The sequence below is a fragment of the Alosa alosa genome, chromosome 7, assembly GCF_017589495.1.
Source record: "Alosa alosa isolate M-15738 ecotype Scorff River chromosome 7, AALO_Geno_1.1, whole genome shotgun sequence".
Classification (NCBI taxonomy): Eukaryota; Metazoa; Chordata; class Actinopteri; order Clupeiformes; family Clupeidae; genus Alosa; species Alosa alosa.
Window position 1 is genome coordinate 6,509,536 of NC_063195.1, and position 24,675 is coordinate 6,534,210.

At 39.3% G+C, this 24,675-nt stretch overlaps 2 protein-coding genes across 2 annotated transcripts in view; both read left to right on the top strand.

The window, feature by feature from the left end:
* Window positions 1-24,675, top strand: part of LOC125297241 (zinc finger protein 729-like) — a 540,495-nt gene that overhangs the window by 293,265 nt on the left and 222,555 nt on the right. The gene's annotated exons all lie outside the window — the stretch shown is intronic.
* Window positions 10,822-22,992, top strand: LOC125297326 (gastrula zinc finger protein XlCGF57.1-like). Its single transcript, XM_048247635.1, has 3 exons — window positions 10,822-11,002; window positions 12,750-13,065; window positions 21,509-22,992. Exons 2-3 carry the CDS (start codon window positions 12,795-12,797, stop codon window positions 22,786-22,788), a joined length of 1,551 nt encoding a protein of 516 aa, XP_048103592.1. The 5' UTR covers window positions 10,822-11,002; window positions 12,750-12,794; the 3' UTR covers window positions 22,789-22,992.

Below are 24,675 nucleotides of genomic sequence, written 5' to 3' on the forward strand. Positions count from 1 at the left end.
TGTGCAAATTTGTTCAAAACTGCTGCATTAAAGTTAACTCTGCTAAGCTCTTATCACAACATATTACATTGAGTTAAGTTATGCAATCAAGCAGTATCTCAAAGCTAACGTTAGAAATACTGTTTGGATGTCGAGTTTAGCATGCTTACTTACAGCTGCTTGTCAATTTCGTTACTCTTGCAGGGCTCATTTTATTTATTGACTCTGAATGTTTGCAATAGTTGCAATAGTTACCTCGTTAGCTAGCCTAGCTAGCATAGTTATTGCTAACGTTAGCTAGCTATAGTAGTTAAGTAGATATAATATCAACCTAGTCCCAATTATGTCTTTATTTCCTCATTCTGTACTCTAAGCTATTTTGATAAATAATCTGTAAGATCGCTTGTACCTTCATCTGTGACTGGAGGCCACTGTCTAACATCATCAACCCAACAAGCCATACTGCCTGGCTGTAGCGGTCATTGGGGGTGCGTTATCACGGAGGTTTGTTTACATACCAGTAACAGCTCAGTAATGGCGTCTCCACAAGATGGCAGCCTCCACAGAACGTTCGTCGGATTCGTGTATACACTACTGAACTTTATATCTACCTCTGACTAAGAATGCATTACTTTGCATTATACATATAGTCTTTTATTTTGGAATTTTAAGAGCAATAAACATATATTGCAATGTTATGGAATTCATGTTTTTTCATTCAGATATGTAAATCAACATGTATAAATTGCTATTAGTCAATTAATGGGGAGATAATCGAATCGAAATAGAATCGGACTGAAAAAATGAATCGTTAGATTAATCGATGCATCGAAAAAATAATCGCTAGATTAATCGTTTAAAAATAATCGTTTATCCCAGCCTTACACACAGTCAAAAGTGGCACACAGTCTATGAACATGGGGGCAACATATTTCTATTTCGCCCAGGGCGCAGGATTGCCTTCTGCCGGCCCTGCCAATGTGGACAGCATTCAAGTAGCTTATTCAGTTTCAGTTTATTCAGTTTTATCAAAGATCCAAAGTTAAAAATCCACATGTCAAATGGAGTCAAGTGAGTTGCAATCAGTAGGCTGAGAGTATAAGACACAATTTATCTGGTTGTATACTCACGGGTGTCAGTTTTGTTTGAAATGTGCTGGGGGACAGAGATGCATTCGGAAGTGCATTTTCAGAAATGCAATAACACATTATTATTTTTTTAGCACAGATCATGTTTTGAAAAACACTGTCCTGTAGCTTACTAATGTAAATGAATAAAAATGTATACAGAAATGTGATGATGTCTGACACGTTTTATGAAGAAGAAAGCCTTAAAGGGGTGGTTCAGGATTTTGGACATAGGACCTCATTTCCAAGTAAGCAAGCATGATATTTATCAGTGGAGACCGTTTTCAACACGTTTCATCCAGTCCTTCTAATTGCAGGGTTCACAGGTGCTAGGCTAGCACAAGTCATCAGTATGTGTTAGCCTGCCACTAAAAACAGTCTTACCCCAGCATAGTAACGTTATGTAATCGTGAACTGCATATTTACTTCAAAGAGCCGAGATAACAAGTAACAACTAAATACACAGCAGACATCAGAGAAACCTGCCCTTAATTTCAGGATTGTCAGTGCACCCCCATGCACGTCTCCCTAACCAAATGGCCGAATTACCGCCATGGCAATATCCTTTACCACTCATGTCATATTGCTTATCATAAAACAATCCAGAGATTAAAAAAAAAAACGTGTAGCAATTTAAATATAAGTATAAGTATCCTGTGAGGGAAATTTGGTCTCTGCATTTATCCCAATCTGTGAATTAGTGAAACACACTCAGCACACAGTGAACACACAGTGAGGTGAAGCACACACTAATCCCGACGCAGTGAGCTGGAGACGGAAGAGAAGAGAAGACGGGTGCACAATCCCAAGCTTGGGTAAAAATATGTTTGATGACTGTTGGCTAAGCTAAAAGTACCCTAGCCTAAAACCAAAGCTAAGAGTAGCCTATAGCCTTGCAAAAGAACAAGTGAGCAGAACCAGTGTAAGTTGCTTTATTAAAGTGTATGTTTTTGAGTCGATCGAGAAGAAAGAGGGTAAGATTTTTTTTGGTGAATATTTTCCAGGTGCATTGATAAATGTGTCGTGTCACGCAGTGCATCGCACAGTGCTGATTGTCTATTAGCCTAATTGTTTTTTTACAGCTGCTGGAATCGAGACAGAGTGTGCTAGCAGAGGAGGTGGAACTTTGGAAGTCCGCCACCTTAGACCCGATGTCTGATGAAGACGGCGTTGGCTGGTGTCTGAATGGATTGTACGATCGCTGTCCTTTCGTAGCCCGGAGCCAGGGGGTCAGGATTTGAAGGGTTAGCGTCAGCCAGTTAGCATGGCATTTGGCCGCTGACATTTTTGAAAACATGGCGTTACATGGTTGCAACTTCCGGCACCAGTTTGCACATGCTGATTGGTAGATGACAGCTCATGCACGAGTTTAGTGTTGGGCACGGGCGTCCTCGCACGTCCATGTTGGTTTGGATTTCTGGAAGACGACAAATAAAACAACTAACTACTTGGATTAAGCTACTGATATTTGACTTAATGCCTACATGGTTTAGTCTGTATTATACCGGACTTTGTCGTTAATAAAAGAAAAATGTAAATGTTGTCATATTAGGCTATTATTTGCCTTATGTGTGGGTTGACAAGGTAACTGACTATGACCATACATTTTAGCAGATGCAGTGACCTATATCCAATTATTAGCCTACTCATTGCGTTGTGCATGAAAGCTATTTTAAAACGCACAGGATGTAGTTATACCTGTAATCCATGACAAAGCAACATCTGGATGTAACTCTCCCCAAGTGTTTTAAAACGAAACAAATGTCAATGACTTATTTAGTTTGCTTTCTTGCAACATTGACATGATTAGGCTATGCATTTGATTTAAATGACCAGGCTGCCAGTCGAGGCAAAAGCCAAATATCCAACAACAGTTGCAGACTCTTTGCCTGCTCGAACCACAATACCCGAGGGATGTGCGCTTATCGGTAAGTCCAACTTGCGTTGGCTTCATTTTGTCTGCCTGCAAATGTAGCCTAGGTTTAACCGGGTTTAACAAGCTGCAAATGCACACTGGGTGCAGCAAATATTTCAGCTATCCACAAGTTTCTTACATCCCATATGTCTACTTAATTTTAGTAATTTTGGTTGGCTAGCCTATTAAGTAATACAACCTGTCCAAATATAGCATTTAGGGTTCATTATTGGTGTAGCCTAAAGTGACTCAATATTGATTCGCAATGTTTATTATCCCATATAAACATCACATTAAATAGAGACAGGGCAAACTTCTACCACCATTCCCAAAATGTTATCCCAACCAATTTAATAAATTTGTGCTTATAACGAGGTGAAGCGCGTTCCCGAACAACTTCTTTTCCTCTGAGGGAATGTCCAATATTCATCAACGACATACCGTTGCACCTTACGTTGTCTCCGTCTGTAACGTGGAATCTAATAGGCTAGTTCTAGCTGGTGCCGGAAACGAACACCCATGAAACGCCATTTTTGTAAAGATGGCTGCGGTCAATTTCAAACTTTTTTGGCTGAAGTAGCTAGCCTAGCATGGTCCATTGAAATGAATGGGGGCGGGACTTAGTCACTCTCTCCAGTTATATATAATACCTCCATGCCCGGAGCTCTCTGAACCCTGTGCCACGCTGCAGTCCCGGTTAAAGGCGACTCCGAAGTACAGAGCCACGCACCATAGGCGTCTGCAAAACGGGCCTGCCTCAGAAAGAACCGCCAGTTCACGGAGTTGTAGCTTTTGGGCTGCTCGTGAGCTACCCATATGTTGTGTGGGCAGATCCTCGCTTTGCACATATAGGGTGTGTTCCAAACGGGAGACAGCTGCCTACTGCCTCCCTCCCTACATAGAGAGCTGTCTCACTAGACATGACTTTGGATTAAATGCATCTTTTAAAAATGAGCGTAGCACTCTAGAATCTTTGGTTAACACTACGGTATGATGTTAGCAAAGGCCTGACGTTAAACTAAATTAGCTTACGTAAGCTAGCAGGCTAACAGTATAAATTAGTTTTACGGCCGGCAGATATATCAGACCAGACGCTATTAATGGTTACAACAATGGCATAATCAGATAGTAAATTGTTTATTTCTAATCTGTAATCTGCAAATCTAAGCAAAATAAGATCACACAAATGACATTTTAAACAGATTCAGCAGCCATTACCGATGTCATCCGCCATGTTTGTTTACCTTTCACAGCTGTTTCAGACGTTGCCGCAAGGGATTATGGGTAGGAGGCAGCATGAAGTGTGCATCGATGCTGCCTTCAAAAATGACCGTTATTTGGGAATTCTAAGATATCTTAAAAGGCAGCAGAATTTGTTTTTTCGGTTTCGAACCGCACTTGCTGCCTTGCTCCCCAGTTAGATATCTTAAAAGGCAGCAACTTTACCCGTTTCGAACACACCCCATAGTTGTGTGTTTGTTTTAATAAAGCTCTTTCTTTGCATACACATGTTCCTGGCAAATGTTCCTTTCCTCTTTAAATTCATTCATGTCCTTGATGGTAATAATAGTGTAGCCTACATAGGATAACAATGACATGAATATAGCCTACAGCAGTGTTTCCCAAACTTTTTTCAGGGGACCCATATTTTAAAAGTCACAAGCCATCGCGACCCAAGTCAATATGCATTATTCGTGAATCACAAAATAAAGGTGGAGTTGACCATAATTGAACATTAATGATGACATTTTATTGTTATTTTATTTTATAAATGATATTTTATTGTTATGAGTGATCATCAGGCCTCTCTGAACAATTAGTACTACTCAAGTTTTAAACAATGGATAACAATGCAATTGAACCAGCAATATTAAAATAATAAGGTATCCAATAAGTAGCATATTTGGACATTAAAATGTAGGCTTTTTTTAAAAAAAACGTAAGCTAGCCCATTTATTTTTCTTCTCAATATTCAATTGAACCAGCAATATTGGAACAAAATAATCAATAAAAAATTTACAAAAAGTTTACAAATTATACAAAACATGGCTTTAATAACATTTCAACCTTGCTAATGGGATAGGTGGGCCTGTCTGCGTATTTGTAGTGCGTTCCAGTCCGGGGTGCAGGATGAGAGCGCAACACGCATATCAGGCGCAGCATTCAGTCTATTTCTGTGCTTCGTTTTCATTTTTGTGAGCACAGAAAATCCCAATTCGCACATATATGTAGTAGTGAAAGGAATAAGCATAGAAATACTGGCCCTACTGAGGACAGGATATTCTGACGAAATGCTTATCCAGAATGATGATAAGGTCACAGGTCCTTAGCGTCTTTGCAGAGTGCGATCGCAGGTGAGCTGCAACAACTCAGTTTCTTCTGCAGGACTAAGCATCAACTCAAGCAAAGACTCTGGACTTTCAAATTCGAAGGGATTTTGAATCCATCTTTTATCATTCAGAATGTCATACCTCTCTGTTGGGAAATGGCGATCAAAATTCTCAATAAGCGCAGCGAGATGAGTCTGAATAAGAGCAGAGAGGTGTTTCACGTGTGTGGCCGAAACATCATGTTCTTCTACGTGCTGCAACACCGTGGGAAACATGTATAGACTTGGGTCTGGCCTTCTGAGTCATGCAAGCCACAACTTCAAGGACTTTTGGAAAGCCTGAACATTTTTCCAATTAAGGAAAACATTGTAGTGCCGTCCCTTTAATTTCAAGTTTAGTTTGTTGAGTGATGAAAAGATATCGGCCAGATAAGACAATTTGAACAGCCAATTATCAGTGAATAATTCAGCAAGAGTGGACTTTTTCTGTATGAGGAACGCATGGATTTCGTTTCTAATAATATAAAATCTGGTCAAAACTCGGCCTTTTGACAACCAGCGCACTTCAGTGTGAAACAACAAGTGCGTGTGTTCTGCTCCCATGTCAGCGCACAGTTGATCAAATAACCGGTTGTTAAGTGAGCTGGCCTTAATGAAGTTTACAACGCGAATAACTTCGCTAAGTGGTTTGTCAAGTTCGGGGTATACCCTTGCATGCCAATGCCTGGCGGTGTATGAATGATTCCATGTAATTTCCTTGCCTGCTGCCTCCTTTATTCGTTTTACAACTCCGCTATTCTTGCCTGCTGCCTCCTTTATTCGTTTTACAACTCCGCTATTCCACCTAAGTCCACACTTAACCACCATCGAACTGAATCTTGTAACTCATATGATAGATAGGCCTACACAGAAATTCTTCACACTTCCTTCACCTTCAAAGTCATCAAAGTTAAACATTTATTTATGTATTTATGTATTATTATTATTATTAATAGGGTAGAGTGGGGGAAAACGTCGGGGATCCAGTGCAACTTTTTTTCTTTTCTTTTGTTCTCTTCTTCTTCTGTTTCTTGGCAGATGACTTCTTTTGTAGTTTATCGGCACCAACTGTACAGGAGTGTGTAATACCATGAACGCCAAGGAGTTTAGACTTCAAAACAAACAAAAAGAGAGAACCATTATATTAAGAAAAATAAATAAAGCGAAGTCTCTCCCTTGTCATGTACTTTTCCTCAATCATGTCATGAATTGCGGTCTCCCCTTCCATGTCCTGCTTGATTACTCTATGATCATTATACCTCTCACAAGTATAAGTATAAGTATACTCTTTTGATCCCATGAGGGAAATTTGGTCTCTGCATTCATCCCAATCCGTGAATTAGGGTAGAGTGGGGGAAAACGCCCCTTGGGGTAAAACGCTCCCCCTCCTATATTTCACAAACTAATCACTAAATGAAGTAAAATGTTGTTGTTAAAATTTCTATGCACTCTGTTGACAATGGTGATGTACAAGTACCCACCATAAAATGGATGCATGCTCTGTACTTCAAGAAAACAAAAGAAAAATGGATTTTTAGGCAAGTGTTCTAATTTTCAGCAGTCACTAAAACAAAGTTGGCTATTGTCAATATATTGATGAAATATAGTAGCTTGCAATCAATTTATTGATTATATTGTATTGCTCCACAATAGATTTTGTTTACTTTAGTTGTTTACTTTTTTTTATTTTTTATTAATGCATGAGGGGCATTGCTTTGGCATTGTACCCCACCCTACCCTATCATCCTCACTTGCTATCAAGTCGTGTTAATGTTGAAAGTACCACACATGAGCATCTTCAAAAAGTCATGGTAAAACAAAACAAAAAAGTTATCACCATCGTTAAAGTTATACAGCCTTGAAGCTAATCTTCTTTCCACTTTTCCGACCTACGGTCAATCCATCGAAAACCTCTGAAATGACTATCGTTAGTGCCGTTTTTCATTAGGTTTACTTGCCTCTATGCAATGCTTTGCCGTAACATACAATGCTATTGTAGGCTACATAGCTTTGTTCATGAGTTTCCGTGCTGGCTGGACTGAGCTTTGTATCCAAACAATACGGTTATCTCCGTACGGTGCGTTAGCTTCCCTACAACCGGACATGCTAAACATTCTTGTTACGGGAACCTAACGTTACGTACGAGTTAGTCGAGTCTTGTTTTGCCTTTTATTATGACCGCCGCGCAGCGAAGCGGTTTAGTCAGTGCAAGTGACGTCACGTTTTGTTCGTGCCACAGCAAAATAGCCTAGTGGACGGCAAGAACACGAATCAAATCAATGGGTTGTAATGGGACATATCGCACAGCTAGGAGATTATAGAGATTTAACTGTAGTAATGCCCTTCCACGACTGTTGGCTTATTGTTTGGAATACAACAACATCCCATGTTCTTGCATAGATATATTTTGGTTTGTTTTCTTTGTGTTTCGGGAGTATTTCAACCACAATTGCATGCTTATCTCCTCAGTGTATGAAGCACAGCAGCTGTTGCTATAGCAACCATAGACTCTGAACAGGACGGCATGAAGCACTTAGGCAAAGTCTTTGGCAAGATCTGAATGTAAACAGATAATACCGTTCAAGTTTTTTTTTAATTTCCTATTTCTTTCAATTCTTTAACTTAAGACATGCAAGAAGTAAGTTTATTAAGCTGGGCAACGCAAAAACTGACGAGTTACATTAGCCCTAGCACTATGAGCTACGATAAACGTTAGCTAGAATAGCTTCTAAGTGTGGCAGCTAGTTATTATTTCATGTTCTGATATGACATTCTTAACGTTTTGACTATGTTACAACTGATAAAAGCAAGACAAATAAAGTAACCAAATCGCTTTGCAATATTTTAGTCCAGAAATACTTATGGGTGTTCATTTACCATAATATTAATTACAGTAGCCTAACGTCACGTTATCTCCCCTTGCTGTTACCACCAGTTTTAATAACTTTACATTTGCGATCATGACCCATTTCATCTAACAACACCACTGGCATCTTCTTTGACTATCAGACCCCAAACAGCAATACATTGAACTACAAAGATGTTATAGTAATGGTGTTCAGTTCATCATAATCTTTATGACATAATGTAATTTGCCGTCCGTCTCCCATCTTTTTGCCGTCCAGCATGGAGCCGTCACGTGACTTAAGTCACATGTCTGCAAGGGGTGAATAGGTTTAGTCAGATTTTTTTTTTTTTTTTTGCATGTCCAAATTTCCGTCAAGGATTCCCGGGACACTGAAAGACCGGGGTACACGAAACTTGGTGGGCATGTAACCCCACATGGATAGCATGGAACCATCGTTTTTCGTTTTGATCTGTAGCCCCCCCGCTGGACTGCACCCCCCGAAAGGAGGGTAGGGCAGACACAGTTTTCTGTGAATATCTCGAGAACCGTAAGGTTTAGGAGGACCATTTTTTTGTATGTTGATCTCAAGGGGCCATGTCAACACATTCCATAACCACTCATTTCATGTATAGCGCCACCTAGTTAAACACAAAAAAGTAAAAATGAGGTGTTGTAATCGCAGGTATCTGTGACCTAACATAGTCAAAACTGCACGAAATTCATCATTATGACACCCTTTGAATGCACGCCATGTTTTGTGGAATTCCGTTCATGGGGGGCCACACAATAAATTAATTTATGTTACTATACACCAACTGGCCTGTAGGTGGCCGGAGACAGTTTTCTGTGAATATCTCGAGAACCGTGAGGGCCTAGGAGGTCCACCTTTTTTTATGTTGGTCTTAAGGGGCATGTCAACCCATCCCATTACCACTTATTTCATGTATAAGCCACCTAGTTAAAAATTAAAAAGCAAAAAATGAGGTGTTTTCATCACAATATCTCTGGCTGACATGGTCAAAACTGCACGAAATTGAAAGCGTAGGATCATTATGACACCCTCCGAATGCATGCCAAGTTTTGTGAACTTTCGTTCATGGGGGGCCTTACAATAAAATAATTTATGTGTACATTTAGTGACCGCACACCAACAAGGATTCCCGGACACTGAAAGACCGGGTGCCGCGAAACTTGGTGGGCATGTAACTCCACATGGATAGCATGGAACCATCGTTTTTCGTTTTGATCTGTAGCCCCCCCGCTGTACTGGACCCCCCGAAAGGAGGGTAAGGCAGACACAGTTTTCTGTGAATATCTTGAGAACCGTAGGGCCTAGGATGATCCATTTTTTCCGTATGTTTGCCTCCAGGGGTCATGTTAACCCATTCCATGTGCACACATGAGCATAAACAGATACACACGCACACACATACATTCACAGTAATCATACATATGACACATACTCACACAGTAGACATATGTACGCATGCATGCACATGCACAAACACACATACGCAGGTAAACACACAAGCACGCACACACACACACACCCACACACGTAAACATAAACATGTACACGCACACATGCACACAATTCAAGAATTTCTCAGAATTATGAACAGGCAAGATGGGGGTGGGGTTGTATAAAATTAATGTTACATGTGAAATCTATGAACTAATCATGTTTTGGTACTTGTTGTCTAGCAGATACAGGGTTCCTACACATTTTCCATTTCAAAATTCCATACTTTTTCCATACTCAAATTTCCAAACTTCTCGGTAGATTTTTCTGACCATATTCTCGACATTGCGGCCACATCTGGTTTGGGATAACTCTGTGAAAACAAAGGTATGGACAACTGAAAATGACACTTAATATTTGTCCATTTAGCTGGTTCATTTTTAGTTGTAGGCCTATCTTAGTTGTACCATAGTTGTATCTTGACGATGGGGACTGACAGTTAAGCTACACAACAGTAGGAATGGTTCATTATGACCCGAGTGAAGTTATTAGTACTGCAAATGCAATAGTCTGGAAACACAAATATTTCTCCATACCTTTATTTCTTTTTTCCATACTAATCCAGACCTGGAAATTACTAAAATCAAATTCCATACTTTTCCAGGTTTTCCATACTGCGTAGGAACCCTGCAGATACCAGTGAGAATTGAGTGTGGATAATGCAATTTAGTGAGACAGTTAGAATCATATAGGCCTTTCAGCGTGATTTATTTTTGTGGAAAAAATGTGCTGGACTGGGCGGCGGTAATATTTTGTACCGCTCGGCGGTACATCTAGTTGTTTATGTAGATAACACAGAAGCTACAATATCGGCACAGGATATATGCTATATGAAGTTATGGTATTTCAAAAAAATCCTAAAATGAATGGGCTTCTATGGGGGTTAGCAGAGAAGTGGTCCCTCCAGCCTCCATTGATTCTTCCGGGAATTCGCCTGCCCCCTTGGCCTCAAGTCGAACAATCTAATTCCGCATTGAAGCGCCACACCCCAAACAGCTGGTGGCGGTAATGCACCAAGTTGGTATGCCAACCGCCAATAAATGTAAAGAAGAAGAACAACAACATTTATTTTACTGTTCCACCGGTTCCTTTTCCACCACTCACGTAGGTCAAGTCACGAGCAGGAAAAATCACATGCAGTCCACCACGGGAGAAGATGCATAAATGTTGGTTTACGACATAATAGACAGCCACAAACAGCAAATCAGCAGACTTGACGGAGCAACGAACTTGTTGGAGGAAGGTATGGACACAAACAGTAGCCACGAGCTAGTTAGCCAAACATAACTTCCAGAGAGTGACCGCTGTGTTTATCTCAACACAACTTTGTATTCAAACCTTCATAAAAGATCAGCACTTTATCAAGGAAGTTATGGGTGAGGGTAGTACTGTGATGGCGAAGTGCTTACCGGTATTTCGAGCTACAGCTGAGAGCTCGGGGGAGGGGGGGGGGCTTAATCTGTAACAGACCACTTAATTAACTGTTACAAGTACAATTATCGGTTCCGAAAAACCTTCACGACAAATTTATTAGGGCTGCTTTAACCACAGCTATATTCAGTAGGCTACTGACGGATCCAAAGCTACCTTTCCCCCCCTGAGAGACATTGCCTTCCTTTTATTTATAAGGCAGGGAAACTACCCCCTTACCTTAGCTTGAAATTTAAGTCACAATAGGAGCCAGGACACAGTCTCATCTCCCTTGAAACCCCAGATCTGACTTTGGGAAATCTACTTACAACTTTTTTTCACCGTATAAGTGGAACAAACTACAAGAAAGTCTGAAACTAAGCCTATTTCTATCAGTTGATAATTTGTGTTTTCTTAATGATATGGCTACGGTACAGAGCTCCTGTTTTTAACTAACTCACTTTTGTCTGTTTTATGTTTTTATTTTCCTTCTGAGTTTACATTTTTATTGTATTCGTCTTGGAATCAATTTTGTACTTTGCTGTAAAATATATTTCTGCTCAGACAAATTTCCCTGAATAAATAAATAATTATTATTGTAATAATTTTTGAGGATGCATGTGTGTATCCACTGTGTGCTTGGAACACCCACAATCCCATATTGTCACTATGTGAAGTAACTTAAATGATATATGGGCTTGACTCATTTTGACAACTTTAAACTCATAATTTTCTAATGATATCTATTGCGAGCTAAATATTACACTTTTCTCTTTACAATTTTGCTTAAAGGAATTATCCGGAGTAAAATGCACTTTAGATCGATTACGGATGATTGGGGGTACATACGTTGAGTTGACATCAAAATCATGTCATTCGGATGTGTTTTGAGAAAGTTCGATTGTACCGTATTCAGCCAGTACCTTGAGAAAGTTCGATTGTACCGTATTCAGCCAGTACCTTTCTGGAAATGTTGCCATCTTTGCTGCCATCTTAAGGGGAAAGTCCGTAGGAGTCGATTGCTGAGTGTGTTGTAACACGCTCTGGAAATTCACAATTTCGTCGCCGTTTTTTTCACACAAAAAAACATCATGCCTCCTGCCCGTTTATATTGGCAAATTAATCAAATATGTATAATTGAATTTATACACGTGGGAGAATGACTGGTGCATTCATTGTTTTTCAAAAAGAAGCGGGCAGGAGGCATGATGTTCAATAACGCACACCTGCAGCTTCCTGCACACTCGCTAGTCTGTTCCATTGTGTGTTTTCTGAATGCTAAGAAGCAGCCTTGCCTCGTGTTTGAAGGATTTAATCCGGCAGGGCACATTCTACCAAGCATGAATCCTCGAATTTGAGAAACATCCTATGTGTATGGAGCGGTCTAGGGACTCATATTTTCACTTTTGGACATGTCAGTTAGCCTACTCATTTGCACCACTGGTTAGATGTAATTGTGTTACTTTTCTAAAAGCTAAACATCAATTAAGTCTTCAGCACATATTCTAGTTATTCAAATGAAATAAAGCTGACTTTGACCTTTTTTACTATTTGTCTTTATTCTGTTTCTCTGACTACAGGCAATTTTACACTTTGTACGGGATCATCTTTGTTCTACCAGCAACATGGATCTCGGCCTTCCATTTAGTTCTGGCTGTGCAGAAACACACCAGGTTGACCTGAGAGTTGTAGTAAAAGAAGAACACATAAAAGAGGAGGAACATGATCATATGATTACATTTCAACATGATGAGGAAAAGCCCTTTGCAGAGTTTGACTGTAAAACTGAAACAGACGTCACAGAGTCACCAATGTCGACTTACAATGAAACAGTGAAGACTGAAAAAGACGAAGAAGAAGAGGAGAAGGAGCAACAATGTGACTGGCTGCTGGAAAGTAAGTCTTCTCACAGAGAGCTAAATAGATTGGTGTGTTGCACTTTTGTTTTGTGACTAGAGGGCGCTGTTACCCACGTAACAAAAGCTCATATACAGCCAACAAAGTAGCATGTTTAGGTTAGAGATGTTATTAGTCTGCTAAATTAATGAATCTAAATGTAGTATAGGTTTAGAGTAGCCTATCAAAACGCAGCAAAACAAAAACCTTCGTTTTAGACAAGCATCTGCCAAATACCCCACCAAATACCATAAACCTAAAACGGCATTAAAGGATGAACTATGATAAACCTAGAACAGTGCTAAGAGGATGAGCAATGCAACCGTATTGAGGCCCTCGCACATTTAGACAGTCTTTTAAACTCCAGCAAAGAAACTCCAGTGAAAAAAAGGGAAAAAAGGATCGATCTCACCTCCTTGAAAAAACAGCTGTAGAGTCAGATATTCCATGTAATGGGTGTATACGAGCAGGACAATTCATTATTAATTCCATGAAGCGATTAGAGGATATCAGAACGCCATTAGACTTCTACCCCTTCATTCGTTCATTTATTTCCCCCCCAGCTTTCTCCCGCGTCCCGTTTAAAAACATAACGTGACTCTCTGTGAGCGCAGCCATAGGGCAAGAACAGAAAAAGTGGGTGCGAGTGAGTGATAATGTGAGTGACAGTTCTGGGCCCTATCGTCTGCTAAATGCTTACTTGACGCCCACAATCAAGATAGCAAGAGATTTACAAAGGTACAGAAATAGAGCTAAAAAGTACCTGGCCAGGTTTTAAACAGTATAAAGAGAGATAACCTAAATTGTTACTTTTCCTTAGAGGTAGGTCTACTAAATATTTAGTAACACATCTGATATGTAACAATAAATAAGATCTGCCTTTATCAAATCATATGCCCATTTATGTGGCTGATGCTACAAAATATCTTGGAGTACAAGTGACACCCACCTTGGACAAACTATTTCAGGAAAATTACAACCCTTTGCTGGAAAAATGCAAAAAGAAACTTCAGACTTGGTCAGCTCTCCCACTGTCCCTTATTGGGAAAATCAATGTTATCAAAATTAGTATACTCCCTAAGTTTATTTATGCACTTAATATGTTGCCATGTTATATTCCCTTTTATTTTTTTAAGCCAATCAATAGATGTCTAACAAAATGTATATGGAACAATAAGACCCCAAGGATTAAGCTGTCCACAAAGTAATGGATGAAAGGGGGGTTAGGACTTCCAAACTTTCTATGGTACTACTGGGCCTGCCAAGTTAGAAATATAATAAGTTGGAAGCTGGGAACTAGTTCTCTTTGGGTCACATTGGAATCACTTACAGACATGCCACTGGAGATCACAACAACACTTTATGTTAATAAATTGCAGTCCCTGATGAGTGTAGGGATGCCCCCTTTACAAACTACATTGAAAGTTTGGCAGGACTGCAATAGGTATCTGAATACAGAAGGTCATATAAGCAAAGAGTCTCCTATTGCATTTAACCCCTACTTTCTAGCTCTCTCTCAAACTGATTTTCGAAACTGGACAATTCATGGTCTGAAAACTTTTTCAGACATGTTTGAGGAGGACTCTGAGTCCATTAAATCCTTTACTGATATTTGTGCAGAATATCAAATACCCAGAACAGACTTTTTAAAATATTTGCAAGTTCGTCACATCATTTTATCTTTACATAAAAAGGGACAACTTAGACTCTATCCCACTGAGCTGGAACAATTTATTATTACTGCTATTTCGGTTAAGGGGAAGATATCCCACCTGTACAGAACTCTGAAAGTTCACAGAATTCTTTTTTGTCTCTGAGAACAAACTGGGAAATAGAGTTTAAAATGACTTTCAGTGAAAAAGAATGGTTAATTCTGTGCACCCAATTTACCTCACCTTTGACTACAAACATTAAAGTTAAAGAAACTAATTATAAATTCCTGTATAAATACTATATAACTCCAGTGAAGCTTAACAAGTTTGATGGCACTAATTCTCCTATGTGTAGAAAATGTGAAACTGAATTTGGAACATTTATGCATTTATTTTGGCATTGTAAAGCTGTTCACTCCTTTTGGGAGAAGATTCATGAAGCAATTCAGGATATGTGTAACTGTACTTTTGAGCTGTGCCCTATGTTATATTTGTTGAATTAAGATGTGGAAAATAAGTTATATTAGACTTATACCTATACAAGAAAATGTGTGTTTATAATGCTTTCCTATTTTGCTAAAAAATGTATACTTAGTACATGGATTTCCCAGTCAGGACCCACCTTGGGTCAATGGCTGGAGCAAATAATATACTTGTTGCCCATCGTAGAAATCAGAAGTAAACAACATTCAAGACTGCAAGATTACCTATCCACTTGGTCCTTAATATTGAATTATATACATACTATAAAATGACTAACTTAGATTGAATAATGGACTGTGGTAACGTAGGATTATTATTATTATTATTATTATTATTATTATTGTTCGGATTGTTATTGTCTTTTTTTTTTTTTTCTTTTCTTTTCTGTCCTGTGTGTTGTCCCAGCTGTCCTGTGTGTTGTCCCAGCTGTCCTGTGTGTTGTCCCAGCTGTTTTGTGTGTTGTGTTGTGTGTTGTCGTGTTTCGATGTGTGTGTGCTTTATGTGCTAAATTGTGAATAAAAAAACAAAGCAAAAAAAACTCATCTGATATACATTTACATCCCTTTTGTTTGGGAGCAAAATTATGTATTTCATGAAAATTGGGCACTTCTGGATACGTTTTTGATTTTTGGCAGGGTGTTAGGTACTGTATAGGCCTTAGGTTTTCAAAAATTCATGGATACAAGTTGGGGTGGCCCCCCTAGTGTCAGTTATACATAAAATCCAAAATGCCCCCCGCTGAATAGAGAAAAGGTTATTTTTCAGCTTCCTTTAGTCTTAAATTATTGTATAATGTATGTTCTCTACTTTGTTTGATACAAGGAATCCAATTTTGATACGTTCTTCTTATTCTAAGTCTATTTCCATGTTAAAACTAATATCATAGTCATATTTAGCTCATAAACTGTCAATATCTCTGAAAAAGTCACATTGAAATACTCAGGTCCCTAGACCCATATAGTGTCAAAAATCACATGTTGTGACCAAAAGGACCATTGTTGAGGCTTTCAATAAACACAACTTCAGAACTATGCCACAGTGAAAAGTTATATTAGGCTTTTCACCATGTTAAGGATCAATATTACATCTTAGTCAAATAACACAATTCATACTAAACATCATGTATTATTCAAAGATTTTTGGTTTCATTCTTCATCATTACAGCCTCCCTCACACTTGCACAATGTGGTACAGCAAAGTCCAGCTCAGTGGCACTTACAGTTGCCCATACAGGCAACCACACAGCCACAGTTGAGGAGTAGTGAGCATCCCTTGCTGGCAACTTCCAGATCTGTCCAATATGGCACCCAGACTTTGGTTCTGTCATTCCATTCCCAACCCCACTCACTGGGGTCTGGAATCTCTGGAGTTTTGGAGAGGGACTGCTTCCAGAGAAAAGCTGCAGTGTGCAGGGCATGCTAGAATAAGGCATGATGGGTCGGGGGGATTGAATCCAGGGATTTGAGGCCATGAGAGAAAAGAAGCTTCCGGGTTTCATTGACTGACTCGACACCGCAGTTCTTACTATACATGAGTACAGTCCAGCGTTTGAGAACTTGCATGTGCACTGATTCCAGTGTGAGGCTGGTTGGGTCTTGGGTGATCAGAATGAGGGTGTCGTGACTTCTGGGTAAGCTGCCCACGCATTCCATGCAGTTTTTTTGCCAATTCCATACATTGCTGATACAACGTCACATCCTGTGAATGCGTGGAAGAGGGGCAGTGCTTGACATTTTTGAGGTCCCAGCATTTCTGAGATGTGGTTGATTGGAATATCTTTATATGCCTTCCCTGATCCAAATCCAATCCACAGCTCTGAGAGGCCTACGGTAGTGGTGGGCCTATGATTTTGGATGCAGTTTTGACTAGGGATGTTAACCGGTAGCCGTTTAACCGGTGGTTGACCGAATCAACGTTGACTGGTTAAAATTTTCTGCCGCCGGTTAAAAAAATTTACATTTTATTTTTAAAGCTCCCGAATGCCAGCCAGCGTCTGTGCGCACACGTGTTATTGGTGTTGTATTGTATGGGGCGATATGATCACTCAATATCTAAAAATGATAAATGTGAGCATGAGCCGTCCCACGGCGGAATTTATTAAGCGCCACCACAGCACAGAGCCATGGCTCTGCCACAGCAGAGCTCACCGTAGCCATTCCGAAAACAGTTAAACATACCGGTTACTATAGTGACTATGTACGCCTTACATGACAGGCCCTGTCTGCGCAGCTAAAAAAAAATCGCCACCATTAACCTAAATAAGGCTTATGTGAAGCATGTTACCCATTATGTAAACAGTTAGAACATATAGGCCTAAAAACTTTTATTATTATACTTTTACTGCTTGTTAGTGGCTGCGTGTTGACTATGGCATGATGATAATTGTAACAATGTAATGGCAAACGAAGACACGAAAGACTAACTTAGCATATGCCTACTTGTTGTTTTATTATTCCTCTGTACTTAAATGGCATGACGACAGGAACTTATTGCAAAGGATTTTGTGGAGCACGCTACAGAGGCTGTTGGCAATCGGTACGTTTTTTTACGAAGACATTGGTTAATATACTTTCCTGTAACACCACCAAATTTAGCGTTCTCTGTTTGTGACTTTGTAACGTGAGCTTTTATAGCCCGAAGCTCGGTGCAGCGTTGCATGAAAGGTCGGCGTTGTCGTAATGTGTGCCTGTGTGTGGAGTGCGCAGGGAAAGCAATTATTTTTCTCCCCAAAACAAAACCCTTATTCCTCCACAAGTAGTGGACAATGATTGGGGAAAATGTATAATACAAAGGACACGAACTAACATTGTGTGACGGGAGCCTAACCATTCTAAAATGGGGGGATAACTTGTTTCATGGCAGAGAAAGACGCGCGACAGGACACGGGTATCATAAATGGCAGTTATAGAATTTTCGGTGACCAACTGGTTAATGAGGCTCAGTGGCCGGTTAAGATTTTTTAAAATTTCGCTATCCCTAGTTTTGACAATTCTCATCAGGAGCTTGTAATCATGTGCAGTAGGGCTGGGACAACGCGTCGACGTAATCGATGACATCGACACAAAAAATACGTTGACGCATATGAGCGTCGATTCGTCAAGCATAAGGTTGCAAAATTCCGTGAATTTTCAAAGTTGGAAACTTTCCATGGGAATTAACGGGAATATACGGAAATTAATGGGAATAAACTGGGAATTTTTAATATGGCAAGTTAGTCTATAACAGGGAACTTAAATGTAGTGGAAAAAACCCCATCTTGCAGAATAATATTAGTTAAAACAACCCGATTTTATGCAATTTCAGTCAAATTTCTACCCTGCACATACGTCAATCCCATGCACACAGCAATCAGCATAGGCTACATAAAGGAAACCTATGGTGTGTTCATGTGCATGGGGAAAATAAATTCCGGGGGGAAATAAATTCCCAGTGAAAATGTCATCTCATGTGGGAATAACTGGTGTGAAACTGGGGGAAGTTTGCAAACAGAGTTGCCCAGTTATGGGCTTGTCGTCACTTTTGTCCTCATTCAAATGGGTGTATGTCATAAGCTGTAATGGGACAATTAATCTGTCTGATTAAGATTGACAATTTATATATAATTTACATAATCTATAAGGTTTGGTTGGGGTGGTATGTTGTGTCATTATATTTTTATTTGTTTTACCATTTTCTAGGATTTTTAACTGATCAAAATTATGGTCAGTCAATGTTCCAACCAATTGGATTTTGTTGAGTGGCGTGGTGTCTCTTGGGCAGTTTAGTGGTTTCAGTGTTGCTAGCTTAGCACGCTAGTAAACCATAGGCAGAGAATGGGATTCCCGCGAGCATGGTAGCTAGCTTTGTATGCTAAGCTAAGCAAAAATATGAGCAAACAAATCATATTGCTTATTACGAAACAAAATGTTAATGTCTGTATATGAAACAGTAGGAATTACCAAAAATTCCCAGTTAATTCCCGTCAATTCCCATTAATTCCCATCATTTCCTTTAATTCCATGAAAGTTTCCAATTTGGAATATTTCCAAAATTCCCCAGCTTAACTTCCCATGGAAAGTTTCCAGTAAGTTTTTGGAAATTTACCGGAAACTTTCCACCCCTTTGCAACCCTAGTCAAGCATAACGCGTGCTGCTAAATATTTTTAATTTTACACCTTCAGTGTTTTCCATACGTTGACTAATCTGTGGCTGGGCACCACGAAATCAAAACCGGCCACCACACATTGATGTTCTATGTTGTAGGCCTACTATTTAAATTAAAGATAAGATATAATAATTTAATTGAGCTGCACTTTTTACTCACACAGCCTTTCCTCGCCCCGCCCGCTCTCTCTCGTAACGAGCCCGCTGCTCCTCCTCTGCATGTGCATTTAACAAAATATTCAAGATTGTTGAAGGATTGTTGTTGCCACATAGAACTGCATAGAACACAGTGGGCTAAATTGCTATTAAATCCGCTTAGCATCGTGACCATCCTGCGCAAATTTGCAGCATTAAAACTGCTGAATTAAAGTTAAAGTAAACTCTGCTAAGGTCTTATCACAACATAGTACATTGAGGAGACTAAACTAAGTTAAGTTACAGTATGCAATCAAGCAGTATCTCAAAGCTAACGTTAGAATACTGTTTGGGTGTCAAGTTTAGCATGCTTACGTGCAGCTGCTTATTCATTACTCATGCAGGGCTCATTTTATTGACTCTGAATGTTTGCAAAATCCCGATGTAAATGGAAAAGTGTTTTCCAAGACTCAAAAGTGCTTGTCCAAAGGAGAAGCTCACTTTATAGCATGTAAGGACCAGGTGAGGGAGTCAGCAATATGAATGTCTAAAAACTCAAAGCTGCACACATTCTCAACAGGAGAGTTATCAATATGCACTGAAACTGAGGAGTATGTGAGTGTTTGGGCATTAACGTTAGCTCAAAAGATTTGTTTCATATGCTCACATTTATTTTGTGTGCAGTCTTTGTGAGCTTAATACAACAGTTCACACTCACTGACAGTACTGACAGGACCACCAATGACAGTCTGAGAGATGTGACAGTGTTGTGAACGAGTCAACAACAGCTAAACAGTCTTAGCCAACAGAACTGTCCCAGTCCAGTGTTTTTAAGGTTGTGTCGTATTTCCACCAGTGAACCATGGCATTAGCTAAATGTTGGCACTGGCTAAATATTGGCACTAACTTAGCTCCTCTCTTTATGATCAGAAAATGAATGGGATGACAGTCGAAAGACACAATTATAGTGCTGCTATCAATATACTCGGTCATGACCGCGTTTATGTTTCACAAATACGACAACAGTCAAGTTACCTAACCTTTGGACGTAACATTAAGCTGGTGACCTGTGGCTCTAAGATTAACGCTAGCCTACTGCAGTAAAAACCAAGCATGTCCAATAAACATTCTTAAGTTTATTTAGGCTTCTAGAAGAGGTCATAATTATATTTTATGTGAAAATCATCCTACCATGAACACACAAACATGGAAGTTGCAATTCGTTGTCGTTGTGTTGGAAGTGGAACCAAGTCAAGCAGCAAGAAGTTGCACCATCTGGTGGACAAACCACGTAACAACAATACTGGAAATCTAAATGAAGGATCAATATTCAGTTTTCCTTTATTTAATTTTAAAATATTTATTGGCAGTTATAAATGCAGATACCGATAGTTTGGAAAATGCCTAACATCGGCCCGCCGATAAATCAGCCGGGCTTTATGATGTGTATATAGTTTCTTCCATAGATATAAAATCTTACATAACTTGCACCACTATGCCACTTTCTTCATTACTTAGGCCAAACAGTATCTTATAGTATTTTACAGTATTTGCACTAGTATTTTATTGACTGTCTATGCACAATGTCAACAAAATTTTGCTGCTCTTATTTTTTCATTATTATTATATGTGCCCTCTTATTTACTTATTTACTTACTTTTTTGTTTACTTGAATGTTATGTTTGTCTGTGGACTTAAAATTGGTCAAATATGTCTTGTCAACCGTATAGTGAGAAACGTAATCATAAAAAATTGACTAAAGGATTTGACTTTGACTTTGCTTTGATCTTAGATAACGTCTAAAAGGAACTATATATTACTACAAACTATATATCACAAACTAGCCTAATAGGTTCTTAAGGAATAACCGTTAGAATAGATGACATGAGGTCTGTAATGTCTAGTGTAATACTGTGTCATAACAAATGATTATACCTAGTTTTACATAGCAATTAAATGCAGAAGTATTTCTATCTATCTGTATCTGCACCTCTATCTGTCAATCTAAGTGCATATTGTAACTCTTCCAGGTGTACCAGAACACCAACATGTAATGCAACAGAAGATTCATGGACAGAATGATGAACTCAACCGGCAACTCAAAGGAAGGCTGCACCGCTGTACCGTCTGCAGAAAGAGTTTCATGGCCCTGAGTGAACTCAAGAAACACCAGCAAACACACTCAGAAAATGAGAAGCCTCGCAAAAAGCCACATAAATATTCTGATTGTGAAAAAGCATTTACAACATCCTCAATAGTCAACCACATGCTTGCACACACTGGAGAGAAGCCTCATAAATGTGCCCAGTGTGGAAAAACTTTTTCACAAAGTTCAGATCTTAAAAGCCACATGCTAACACACACTGGCGAGAAGCCTCATAAATGTCCCCAGTGTGGAAAAGCTTTTATAACCTCCACAGATCTCAAACGTCACAGGCTTACACATACTGGAGAAAAGCCTCATAAATGTGTCCGGTGTGGAAAAGCTTTTTCACAAATATCTAGTCTTAAACGCCACATGCTAATACACACTGGAGAGAAGCCTCATAAATGTAATCAGTGCGGAAAAGCATTTTCACAGGTTTCTTATCTTAAAACTCATGTACTGATACACACTGGAGAGAGGCATCATAAATGTTCCCAGTGTGGAAAAGCATTTATATCTTCCAACGATGTTCATCGCCACATGCTTACACATACTGGAGAGAAGCCTCATAAATGTGTCCAGTGTGGAAAAGCTTTTTCACAAAGTTCAGATCTTAAAAGCCACATGCTAATACACACTGGAGAGAAACCTCATGAATGTGCCCAGTGTGGAAAAGCTTTTACAAAACTCTCAAATCTTAAGCACCACATTCGTATACACACTGGAGAGAAGCCTCATAAATGTACCCAGTGTGGAATACGTTTTTCACGAAGATCAGCTCTTAAAAGCCATACACTAAAACACACTGGAGAGAAGCCTCATAAATGTGACCAGTGTGGAAAAGCTTTTAAAATATCCTCAAACCTTAAACGTCATATGGGAGTACACACTGGAGAGAGGCATCATAAATGTCCCCGGTGTGGAAAAGCATTTTCACAACGTTCATATATTAAATGCCACATGCTTACACATACTGGAGAGAAGCCTCATAAATGTGTCCAGTGTGGAAAAGGCTTTTCACAAATTTCACATCTTAAAAACCACATGCTAATACACACTGAACAGAAGCCTTATAAATGTGTCCAGTGTGGAAAAGCATTTTCACAAATTTCACATCTTAAAAACCACATTCACCAGTGTGGAAAATCTTTTTCAAAATCTTAAAAGCCACATGCTAATTCATTTGGGAGACAAGCCTCATAAATGTTACCAGTGTGGAAAAGCATTTAGACACCTCATAACTCTTCAACAACGTTTGCTAATACATACAGGAGAGAAGTCCCAACAGTATAAGTATATATATATACTCTTTTGATCCTGTGAGGGAAATTTGGTCTCTGCATTTATCCCAATCCGTGAATTAGTGAAACACACTCAGCACACAGTGAGGTGAAACACACACTCATCCCGGCGCAGTGAGCTGCCTGCTACAGTGGCGCTCGGGGAGGAGTGAGGGGTTAGGTGCCTTGCTCAAGGGCACTTCAGCCGTGCCTACTGGTCGGGGTTTGAACCGGCAACCCTCTGGTTACAGGTCCGAAGTGTTAACCAGTAGGCCACGGCTGCCCCAACACACTGTTATTCAGCAACTCAAACATTTTCAGAAATGCAATGACACATTTTTTTTTTCTCTTTAGCACAGATCATGTTTTGAAAAACACTGTCCTGTAGCTTACTAATGTAAATTAATAAAAACAAAAATGTGATGATGTCTGACACGTGTTATGAAGAAGAAAGCATTAGACATATGACCCGTTATGTTCTGCTTCATATATCCATGTACCATGTTGACAATGTGACATGACGTGACATCAGACTCAGAGAGAGGAGCTGCGAAAGGAAAATAGGCCTGGCCTACCATCAGGGGCGCAACTACCCATGATTGTTAAAATGATGACAAAAATGTAACACACATGACTAAAGTAAAACAAAAGGCCAATAATTTTCAATTTGTACTGTATTTTTGATAATTGGTGCATTGTCACTTTAAGGACCGCTGAGTCTAGGATAAGGTTGATCCAACTCTAGCCTTGTTTGTTTGCTTCACATTGACAGTACACAATCAAGTTATTACAAACCTTCATTGTTAGGATATGGAATTATGTAATGAGTTGTTGCTAGCTTGACTTCTGTTTGCAATTAAAACTGCATTATGAGCTTGATCGCCACCTAGCTGTCTGAATGGTATAGGCTACGTTTCAATCAGCATCTATACTGTATGCTTCAAGGAAATATTGCTGTATATGCCGTATATATATATATATATATATATATATGCTGTATATATACTGGCCGTCGCTGTATTACTGTCTATACTGTATGCTTCAAGGAATGTATGCTGCAAGAAAAACATTGGTCCAAAGTACCTTTTTATCAGTGTTAGATTATGGACAAAGATCCTTGATTACTAGCAAGATAGAGCAACGTAATTCGTTACTATGGGAGCAAAACGGGACAGTTCCGGTCTGCATAAGTGGGAGGGTCGCCTTGCGTCACTAAATAAACTTTCTCTCTTAATAAGCAATAAGAACAGATAAACATAATTGTGTTCACAGTATTATTGTCTATAATCATGTATGATACCAATGAATCACTCTTTAGGACATGATATGAATAATTTAATTAGTCACGTGAACCGAGCTAGCTAGCTAGCTAACGCTTAAACTTAATATACTGTTGCAAATTCACTTGAGGATAAACTATCCACTTTAACTAATGTCAGTAATGTTATTCAGCTAGTTGTCATTTCAAAGAAATTACACTTCTCCGTTTAAAATGTTACCTTAGCTAAGAGGCTAGCTAGCATGATAACAACTGGACAGTAACTGGCAGCAGCATGGTCTGATATGAAGTTATTTTATTACAAATCCGAACACTAAAAATTACACTTTTAGGCTTGAAATGATCCCAATCACTTACAGATTATGACAAAATGTTCCAAAAAACCCTCAACAAATCCAGAAAGACATAATGACCAATTTATTGGTAAAATTCCACAAGTCTCCATTGACATTAGTGCAGCGAGGGTTTACTCTGGTCTGCATAAAGGGGGAT